Below are 10,794 nucleotides of genomic sequence, written 5' to 3' on the forward strand. Positions count from 1 at the left end.
ATGATGATGATGATGATGATGATATTTATCTTCCTCTTTTCTAGGTAATGTAAATGTGACAGTACTGTTAACTGTACTTTTTTACATCACGTGTTGAGGTCAAGTGTTCGTCTCTCCTACATTTGGTCAGCACTGCCCACGGCACGATCATTTAGTGGACAATGGCCAGGTGTAAAAACGTTCACTTCTTCAGGTGCGTTGGCAAGTTCTCCACAACAATAAAAGAAAACAAGTGTCCCTGGATGGACGACCTGTCCTAGCATAGAACATTTTCCTGCACAGTGTCTCCACAGAGACAGGAAATAAAGCCTGTCAGCTGTTCAGACGGTTTCACACCACAGGCTGTGGCTGTTGTTTCCATTCAGCCTACTGTAGAATCAGAAGAAGAACACGAGGCTCCACCCCCGACGCATCAAGAACTTAGAACGACAGTGGACTGAAGCATTAAAACAAACAGCGCTCCCCACTGGCTAACCTGTGAAGCGTCACCCCCTCTGATCAGCTCTGGACTCCCAGTTAATCTTGATCATTAAGGCTGCGGACATGAGCGCAGATGTAGACGTGGAGGAACGTGATGAAGGTAAAAGGTGTGAGCGACCGAGTGTGTTCTCCATCAGGCCCCGCTCTCACTGTTATGTAACGGTCAGTTTCCACTGCCTCCACAGCAGGGACGTGAAGTTGAGCTGGAGCCCCAGGCCTTACAGAGTCCTGAATGAACTGGGGCAGTTTGTGAAATTTGGGGATAAAAAAAAAACAGAAGTTTAAACTGCTAATGCTAATGTTTAGACATTTAGAGCAGCTAACTGCTAACAGCTGGTTCTGGACTCTGACCTAGCAGTAAATAGTTTTGAGTGGATAAAATACAAGCATCTATATGAAAAGTATATTTAATATGAATACTGAATATACACCATCATGTACTTGCACTTCCTGTTTGTGCTTGTATGGTTGTTGAATAGTAGAATAAAAATAGATGGAAACTGAGAAAGAACAACTTTGCTAAGGCCCTAAAGAAATACAGGGAAATGTTAAAAAATAAAAATAAAGTTCGTGCATTTAACATTTATATTGGTTCAATGTAATTAAACATACATTTTTAAGTCAAATGTTTTAATTCTGATGAGTTCATAAATATAAACACAGCCAAAGGCAGATGGTTTGATGATGTGAAGCTGAGGCTGCATCAGGGACAAAATACGACAATAAAAACGTCGATTTGAACATAAACGTTATTCCTACCGAATTTTCCGTCAGCCAGAGCAGGTGAGGAGTAGAAGCTGAGAGCCAGAGCAGCCAGCAGGAGGTGTAGAAGGAGGTGCTGCCGGTGGATGGTGGTGGGACAGCACGGTGGGTCCATCACTGCTCCTGTCTTCACCACAACACAACTGATCCACAGCCGCAAAGTCGGCGTTAGAAGCGCATGTTCTTGTCGAAGCAGCGTCGGTGATCTGCCGCCACGAGCAGCGGAGCCTAGAGAGGCATCGTCTCAAGATCGGAGAGCCGCAGAGGAGAGAAGAGACAACACAGGCGTTGTTTCAGTACCACAAACAGAGACACAGCAGCCGCGGCCCCTCCTCACCTTCTGACGTCAACACACACACACTCACATGGACGCACGCACACGCCCGTAGGAGGGATGATGATGATGAGGACGACGATGATGAAGACGACGACGACGATGATGAAGACGACGATGAGGACGACGATGATGAAGACGATGGTGGCAGGAGCGGCAGGATAATGAGACTTTGATGATTCAAGATTTTAAGCCATAAAACTAACAAACCATTAATCACGCGTGTTTTCACCCTCGTAGCCTTATTAGGAACACCTGTTCACGTATCTATGTCATCAGCCAATCACATGGCAGCAGCTCGACGTTTGTCTTGTAGACATGGTGAGAACAACGACGACGAGAGGACGAGTGTAGCCGTTTACTGAAACCTTTACTCAGGCTACAGTCAACGAGGCCTCGGTCGGTGTATAACGAGTCGTCAAGTCCTGGCTAATTCACGTAGCCATGATGACGTCATTAATAAAGCAACAAACCCAAAAAGCACAATTTAGCCACAAGTGTGATTATATATAATAAACAAACCTATAATATGCTACAATTACAATATAATTAACAAGACAAAACTAATTTGTCTCACCAACTTTCCTGGTTCGTTGTTCACCAAATCCCTCCTCCTCTTGAGATGAGTTCAGTGACGCTGTTGTACAGATTATCCGTGAGCTCCAGTTCTAACAACTAGTTTGACTTTTCTTTCTCCTTCCAAGCTAACGACCAATGTCCAGCCTGTCCTTTCGTATTTATGGAATAAGTTTTAACTCGCTTCAGGCTGAGAATGTTCTCGGTGGACGCAGAGAAAAGTTCATCTTCAAGTCGCGGGAGTTGCTGGGTGAAGTTCGGTAGATCAAAGGCTGTGAGTTCTCTGACCAACCAATCAAATCACTCAAATCGCCAATACAAGCCTTGATATGCCAGTTTGATGCCATGACCTGATTGGTTAATGAAACCATCTTGTTGCTATTCATTTTATACTTCCAGCGCCAGCACTTCTGATTGTGAAGGCCTTAGGGCAGATTTAGTTGACCCTGGCAACACGAGGCTGAGATATGATTGGATAAAAAACTCCAAATACAAAATATGAATAACGAGAACAGAATACTCTGGATTTTATATATAAAATACATATATATGTATTATATATATATATATATGTATTATATATGTATATATATATACACACACAGAGAGAGAGAGAGAGAGAGAGATACAGTAGATAGGTAGATTAGGCAGAGAAGGCTGTGCTGGCCTTAATGGTCGGCCATTGAAGTACAGTACACTACAGTACAGTACACTACAGTACAGTACACTACAGTACAGTACACTATAGTACAGTACACTACAGCAGTGACGTACCGTGTATTTCTCACCTAGACCTTCAGGGGCGTCCTGCCCGAGTAAATCCATATCTTAATGAAGTCACGGGGTCTATAAAAACCAGCTAACCGTTTTAACATTACATACCAACATTAACAGTTTATCTATCCGTAATTAACATTGGTAATAACAACAACGTCTTTCGTAATTTTATTCTGGACAGTGGGAATCGTCATTTGCGAACGTATCTGTAACGTAATTTTGACCAGACGAAACGACAGAAATGTTGTATAACGCCATAACGACGTCATTACTAAAACGACACTAAGCACGATTTAGCTTTAGCCGTACATAAAAAATAACCAAATAATATTAGTATTATTAACAAATTAAGAATTGTAAACTAATTTGTCTCACCAACTCTCCTGGTTCGTTGTTCACCAAATCCCTCCTCCTCTTGAGATGAGTTCAGTGACGCTGTTGTACAGATTATCCGTGAGCTCCAGTTCTAACAACTAGTTTGACTTTTCTTTCTCCTTCCAAGCTAACGACCAATGTCCAGCCTGTCCTTTCGTATTTATGGAATAAGTTTTAACTCGCTTCAGGCTGAGAATGTTCTCGGTGGACGCAGAGAAAAGTTCATCTTCAAGTCGCGGGAGTTGCTGGGTGAAGTTCGGTAGATCAAAGGCTGTGAGTTCTCTGACCAACCAATCAAATCACTCAAATCGCCAATACAAGCCTTGATATGCCAGTTTGATGCCATGACCTGATTGGTTAATGAAACCATCTTGTTGCTATTCATTTTATACTTCCAGCGCCAGCACTTCTGATTGTGAAGGCCTTAGGGCAGATTTAGTTGACCCTGGCAACATGAGGCTGAGATATGATTGGATAAAAAACTCCAACTCTAAGACAACCAAGAGAAACGCTACTAATACTTCATTGGACAGCAGTTTCTGGGGTAAACTTCGTGTTTCTACCAAAGGTCATAGTAACCAGAATAAACAGGGGTTTTACACACGTACACGTTGTACAGGATTAATGACGTCAGACATAAAGTGTTTGGAAAGGTTTCTGCTGTTTTTTGCTGCAGAAGGTTCTGTACAGGGTCCAGGTTTTGTTCAGTACCACAATAGGAAATAATTGATGATTTCATTTCATTTTCCATTCAATTCTATGGTGCGTACAGTCAACCAAGAGCCGCACTAACACTGGGACTATTTAACTGATGGTAGAGCTGTTTAGTAATACTAGTTTTATAAATAAGCAACAATAGAAAGTACTGACAACTCATTACTGAACATGAGAAAAAAAAATCAGCATTCAGTAGTTTGACACACTTCTTGTCAATGACCTAGAGTTTATATCTTTATATTACTGCAAACTGAAAAAAACAACAACAAAAAAAGCAGTTAACATCTGGTTCCTGCTGAGTGATACACACTTTTATTCCCATCAACATCACAATACAGCCTACAATGGAAGCAGTGGTATCAAAAATAGGTTTTATGTAGTTGATATATATTTATATATACGTACAATGTTTTTAAAAGATGGAACAAATAAACAGCTATTTCACAGCTGCTTTGATTATGACCTGAATGATAAACTGACATATTCACATATTGTCACAGAGTCCATGACAGTAGCAGACAAGCTGATGTTTTACTCCCTTTTTTCATCAATTTTTTTAAGCTTGTTTATGGAGACAGAATTTGATTCACCGTCTTCATAGACGAGTCAAAAATCACCCTGTTGAGAAAAGTGTGAAAACATGGTGAACACAGTTTAAACAGGAAAAATAAAACAGTTAACCAATCAGTGAACATCTCCCTCCTTCTCCCCCCACTTACCCCAGGACGTCAGTGCTGCCTAAAGCTGTAGCTGTGTGTGTCTGAAGCTGCTGCTGGACACAAACGGCTGAACTCTTCAAAGCCCCAGTAGAGACTCCAGCTACGGAACAAAGATTATTCATCTTCACAACAACAGCTCAGAACAGACTCTTTTAGTCTTTAAATGTGATTTCTCAAAGGATCTAATCATTTAATTCATCAGTTTTAACAAAAAAATCTTAAATCTCTCACAGTGTTTGATGACAGCCAATACACGCAGAACTGCAGCCAGTTCCAGCAGACAGCTGATGGCGTCAGACTCCAGAGACGACTCAACTTCCCTCAAAAATGCTCTGAAAGAAGAACACAATAATAATTTAATAAATACTGCCCAATAATTTAACATTTAAATAAGGGAAGTTACATTAGCTACAACAGTCCTGGTACAGACACCTGAGCTACCATTAGCTACAACCATCCTGGTACAGACACCAGAGCTAACGTTAGCCACTGATTTGGCTGTCTGAAAGAAGAACACAATAATAATTTAATAAATACTGCCCAATAATTTAACATTTAAATAAGGGAAGTTACATTAGCTACAACAGTCCTGGTACAGACACCTGAGCTAACATTAGCTACAACCATCCTGGTACAGACACCAGAGCTAACGTTAGCCACTGATTTGGCTGACACCTATAAACCATAAATTATGCCAAATATCAATTTCAATTCAAGAAAATCCTGGATGTTGGGTCAGAGGAGGTGTGAAAAGGAGTGAATGTTTACCTGCTAACTGTTTGAGATTTGATGATAATGGAGAGCAGGATGCTGGAGAGTGGAGGCATGTCCTCCACTGACTGTGGTGTGATCACTTCTTCAGGATGTCTCATCTTTAACATGGAAACACATAGTTAATCAAACACCGACCACACCAGTGATTTACTGTTGAACTGGACCAAATTAATCTGTACGACCACATTTTATTGGCCATGGACCAATTTTGGCCATGATATGGAATCATATTTACTCTAGGTTCTGAGAGTTTAACCTCTAGGATCCCACCTTCTGAAGCACATGGTTGTTCTCCACAACCATGATGGCAAATATTGTTGAAAAGACACCACTGAGTGGAGCTCTTTTCCAGGTCTGAGCCACTTGGAAGAAGTCCGTAAGACCAGGAACAGCTGACAGACACAGCTACAGACAAGATCAAGTTAAAATATAAAGTAAGAACTTCTGTGATATTCAGGTGGAACCAGAGAAATTCTTCACAGCTAACCAGCTAACCTGTTTCCCCAGCTCTGGTTCCTTCTTAATGCGCCGAGCTAAGATCTCTATAACCTTGTGGAAGATGTTGACCACCACGCCCAGAATGATGGTGGTCTCGTCCTCTGGTTCCTCCAGATACTTCTTTTTATTTCTGTTTTCATCATCAGGAACAAAGCTGTCTGCTATTTCTTTCAAGACAGGAAGAACTGCAGGGATGCCCAGGTAACCAGCCTCTGAAAACACAAAGGAGAAAAGATCATGTAGACAAATGTAGGCGCAGGTTAAATTCAGTGGTTCAGGTAGATGAAGCAGGATGTTCACCTGACAGGAGGATGAGCGAGCACAGGTGAAGGACTTGACTTTTGAAATTGTCATCTCCCAAACCCACAAGCAAAACATCTCGGCACACAGCTAGGAAAACCTTCAAAGAACGTGTCATTATTAGGTCATGTGATTACAGGGCAACACAGGCTAACTGGGCAACAGAGGCTAACTGGGCAACATCGTCCTAAAGATGTTATGTCTATATTTGTCTCCAGCAGCAGAAGGTCCTGAGAAAGGAGACAAGTGAGTCAGTCTCTCAATAGAACTCTAATATAATGGATCTAATGGATGTTCTAGCAGCTCCACCTTCTGCTGGTTGAATAGAAGAGATCTCAGCAGGTTTCCAACAGCTGTAATAAAAAAAAGCCTCACCTCAATAATCTGCACAGGCAGCAGCAGAGACGCTGCTGAATTTTCATCCTCGTCGTTGCTGCCCTCGTTCAGGAAGGGCAAAACCCTGTCAGCCACCCAAACTGCTATGTGCTCCAGAGAGAAGAGGTAGTCACGACCCTCGGAGGCCTGGAGGAAATGGGGGAGACGTCTTTTATTTGACTGGACTATTATTACATTTAGCAGACACTTCATCCAGAGCCACTCACAGGTGGAGGAACTATCGAGCTACAGCGAACACAGCAGGTCATAGAGTAAGAAGAGGTTCATGTTAGACGTTAGTGGGTTTGTTAGGACAGGTGCCCTCTTGTGGCAGCTGGTAGTTTGTTCCACCACATGGGAACCAGGGTGGAGAACGAGCGAGATGACCTTGTGTGAGGAGGGAACAAGACAAGTCCACACTCCTGTGTTGAGCGCAGCATCCGAATGGATGTGTAAGCCTTTATCAATGAGTTTAGATAAACAGGAGCGCCCCCTGCAGTTATTTCGTAAGCAAGAGTCAGTGACCTGTGTTTGATCTGTGCAGCGACCGTCAGCTAGTGTAGATCAATGAGCAGATGGTGCATTATTATTTTTTAATATCCTGAAGAACCACAAGGTCTGTTTTAATGATTTATATTTTCCAGGTGAAAGTGACATAATTACTGACCTGATGTTGCAGATGTGCACCCAGACGGCCGTGCAGCAGGAAGGCCTGCAGTGCCGTCTCCACACTGGGGGCTGTAGGATCCTGTGGGGTGGAGTTCAGGTGGGTGTAAAGCACGGACTGTGGAGACAAAAAACACAAGACAGGAAATGATTCATGTCAGCAAAAAAGACAAAAGCCTAACCACAAAAGAAATCATTTTATTTTCCATCAAATCCTATTCTTTTTAAGACTTCCTACCTTCCAGTTGCCCAGGACAGTGTGGAGCTGTTTCAGTGACTTTTCACCCACGGACAGAACTGTGTCCCGTGTTGAGGAGTGGTTAAACAGATAGTCCAGGTAAACCAGTGCCAGCTCTGGTTTGGCCTCCACTGTCTCCTGTATTCGCACCATCTTACGGCCGGGGGCAGCACTCTGCTGATGTGGAGAAGAGAAGGAGAGGCTTAACCTCACAGGCAGACTGTTCTGTGCTGCTCTATGCTGCAGACACTGACCCCCTGTTTGGGAGGAGCTTCAGTCAGCCATTCGGTGATGACCTCGAGGATGTCAGCTGCCTGACCCCAGCTACAGAGACAGTCCAACAGCTGGCCGTACTGAGCTTGCACGGCTGTTGGCTCCAGACGCCTCAGCCTGGACAAGAGCCCACAGCTGGGGAGGGAGAGAGACAGTCAACGTACTACAGACGGACAGCCTGTCTCACAGTGTCCTCCTGTGCTCACCTGAATGTTGGAACTGCAGCAGGAGGCATGAAGGAGGCCAGTTGTATGAGTGGAACAGTACAACGCTCATCCTTAAGAGAGAAAGAAAAATAGAACCTTCACCTCCAATAACTGACGAACGTGAAACAGGGTGAAACTAAGTTACAAGTGAAATACTTGTAAAGTACCTCGAAGGTCTGGAAATATTTGGACAGAACACTGCCAAACTTGGCCACGGTGTACTTCTGAGCTTCTTCATTTTGTTTCAGAGCCTTCTCCACACTCTTCCACAGGATGACCACCATCTCCAGCAGACCAGACACGAGAGCCACGTCTTTACCCAACTCAACAGGCGCCGCCTGCTGGGACGAACAGAGAGCGTCGGATTACAACGACCTCACGAGTGGTTTTACTGAGTCATGAAGGGAAATTCATTTGAATTGAAAACATTTTGATGATTGGGTTTTAAAATGAGATGAAGAGTAAAAACAAAGTCTCACCTCACTGTTCTCCTTGTTGCCCTCGTTGATGTCACTCATGTCACAGTCAGTCTGGATGCAGCTGTTCAGGATGCGGCGAATGGCCAACATCATCTTGACTGGAGGAAGAAAAAAAGAGAAATGAAAGTCCAACAGCTGAGGGTGACTCCGTCTGTCACCTCTCCTTCTGCTGCTGAAATATACAGCAGTGTTGGTCCATGGCAGGATTCAAACTTCAACATCACACATTCACGATGCCCACTCAAACCCAGAACTCACTGATGTTAGTGGGGGCCGTGTGTTTGTGGGCGCCCTGATAGAACCTTCGTGCTGCCAGAGCGTTCATCTGGATGAGGGTGATGCAGCGACTGCACCACTCTCTCTCCGACTCGTTGACAGGGAAGAAGGACTTGAAGAGAAGTTCAGTGATGCGTTTGGAGACTGACGGAGAATCCACTGCCAGGCGGGCAAGGAGGTGGTCCATGTGGCAAATGTCCCAGAACTGCAGACAGAGAAACGATCACAATTTCAAGTTCTACCTCTTCAACTATTGTCAACACTTTCTGTCCTGTCCTTAGCCACAACCCTGCTAACCTTTATCTCAGTTGCAGATGTTAAATGTATGAATATATATAGCTCGCTGTAGTTGTAGCTACATTTTCAAGTGACGTGTGACTAACGTTCTGACCTTTAGTTGGTCTAGTCCAGACTGAGCCCTCTGGACCAGCTCTGGTTCCGCTCTTAGCTCTTAGCTTTTTCAGTTTTGTCTTTTCAGGAACAGCTCTTCTTGTTTCTTTTTCACTAAACCCGAGTTAGCTGAGCTGGGTTTGATGGACAAACTTTTAAAAACAATGAAATTCCAAAACCTTCAAGGTTTATGCTTATGTGTAAAGACAGCATATAATTATCATGCTGGGTTTCTCAGAATTCAGTCCAATAAATCAGTCAGTGTTTGATTAAATCAACAGTAAATTGAAGAGTTAGAGGCAACGTTTGATCTCTGATGGCTGACAGCTCACCTTGGCAGCACGTGTGGCCTTGACTTTGATGAGCATGTCAAGGAAAGCTGTGCGAACTTTCTCGGAGTTATCGTGAAGACTGTATTTGAGGGTGGGCAGGAGTTTCTCCAGAAGTGGATGGCTGAGAGCATTGTCCAGGATGATGGTCAGACACTGTGGTAAACATGAGACACAGCAGTAAGAGCCATTGCACAAGACATTCCTAAAAATACCCCAGTTTAGGGAAATGAAGAAAATAAAAGCCCCTGTGTGTATTCTTTTCTTACCTTGAAGACAGAACAACGGACGTCAGGGGAGCTGATGTCACAGGACAGCTCTGTGATCAGCTTCTTCAGGAAGCCGGTGATGATTGCAGGAGGAAGGAGCTCCCAGCACTTAGCCAGAATTTTACAGACGCCAAGAACAGCGTTGGAGCGCACGACGGGATAAGGATCATCGAGAAGGCGCTGGAGTAGAGATGAAGTCACAGTTAATAAGAATAATAAGATAAGATGAGACTGTTCAGACTGGTGAAGATTCTCACCATCACTGTGTCCAGCTGCTTCTGAATCTTCACATCTATGTTCTCACTGCCTTGGGCCGGGTCATGGATTGGAAAGGCGTCGGCCAAGAGCAAAGTGGCGTTTGCTCGTACCTCAGAGTTGGGAACCTGGGAAAAACAAAACAATAAAAACAAGAAAAGAAATGCAAATAACCTAGTTTTAATGTGTCTGTAAATCTGTCAACGTACAAATAAGGACTTCCAGAGAATGGGTTTGTAGAGGCCATCCAGCATCTTCTCCACTCTGGGGCAGCTTTTCCTGGAGTGGAAATAGCTCACGATCTGCAACATAAGAGACCACAGATTACAAAACACAATCATTATTACAATAGTCTGGACAGAACAGGCGGTTGGTCTACCTGTCGCACTTTGGCGTAGACTGGAGAGGATCTGTGCAGGAAGATGGCACACTGCATGAAGTCCTGAATGCACGAGCTTTCCATCTGCTCCAGAAACTCACCGTCAGCCTTCTTCCACGCTCTGAAGTAGATCTCTGTGATATGGGTCATCAACGAACTGGAACAACAAATGAATACTGAGTACCAGAGAACCTGAGATCAGAGACAGCCTGAACTGCTGCTCACCTGTTATAAAACTCCAGCTGGTTCTTGATGGTTCCATGAATGACCCATATGAAGTTGACATTCCAGCTGAAGAGGAAAACCAGGAACCTCTTTCACTGCACCAGCATAGACAGAATATCATC

At 43.7% G+C, this 10,794-nt stretch overlaps 2 protein-coding genes across 6 annotated transcripts in view; both read right to left on the reverse strand.

Annotated features, from left to right (window-relative positions):
* ptprn2 (protein tyrosine phosphatase receptor type N2) overlaps nt 1-3,709 on the reverse strand; it is a 77,000-nt gene extending 73,291 nt beyond the window's left edge. The window contains exons 1-2 of one of the 5 annotated variants that reach the window (XM_008308381.3): nt 3,305-3,709; nt 1,240-1,485 (exon numbers count right to left, since the gene is read on the reverse strand). In XM_008308381.3, coding sequence (XP_008306603.1) covers nt 1,240-1,357 — 118 coding nt within the window. In that variant the 5' untranslated portion in view covers nt 1,358-1,485; nt 3,305-3,709. Of the gene's footprint in view, nt 1-1,239; nt 2,061-2,153; nt 2,594-3,304 lie in introns of those variants that run through there. The other 4 variants (XM_008308380.3, XM_017031515.2, XM_025054611.1 and 1 more) reach the window with 4 other exon arrangements.
* A 608-nt stretch (nt 3,710-4,317) lies between these two features.
* ncapg2 (non-SMC condensin II complex, subunit G2) overlaps nt 4,318-10,794 on the reverse strand; it is an 8,759-nt gene continuing 2,282 nt past the window's right edge. Inside the window, 21 exon segments of the mRNA XM_025054610.1 lie at nt 4,318-4,639; nt 4,741-4,840; nt 4,972-5,072; nt 5,509-5,612; nt 5,785-5,919; nt 6,010-6,224; nt 6,313-6,412; nt 6,688-6,834; nt 7,355-7,471; nt 7,592-7,768; nt 7,846-7,999; nt 8,071-8,141; nt 8,238-8,411; nt 8,550-8,647; nt 8,808-9,030; nt 9,548-9,700; nt 9,814-9,993; nt 10,071-10,196; nt 10,278-10,370; nt 10,448-10,604; nt 10,673-10,767. Of these exon segments, the coding sequence (XP_024910378.1) occupies nt 4,588-4,639; nt 4,741-4,840; nt 4,972-5,072; nt 5,509-5,612; nt 5,785-5,919; nt 6,010-6,224; nt 6,313-6,412; nt 6,688-6,834; nt 7,355-7,471; nt 7,592-7,768; nt 7,846-7,999; nt 8,071-8,141; nt 8,238-8,411; nt 8,550-8,647; nt 8,808-9,030; nt 9,548-9,700; nt 9,814-9,993; nt 10,071-10,196; nt 10,278-10,370; nt 10,448-10,604; nt 10,673-10,767 (2,772 nt within the window). The 3' untranslated portion in view covers nt 4,318-4,587.

This window comes from Cynoglossus semilaevis, chromosome 3, assembly GCF_000523025.1.
Source record: "Cynoglossus semilaevis isolate Cse_v1.0 chromosome 3, Cse_v1.0, whole genome shotgun sequence".
Taxonomy (NCBI): Eukaryota; Metazoa; Chordata; class Actinopteri; order Pleuronectiformes; family Cynoglossidae; genus Cynoglossus; species Cynoglossus semilaevis.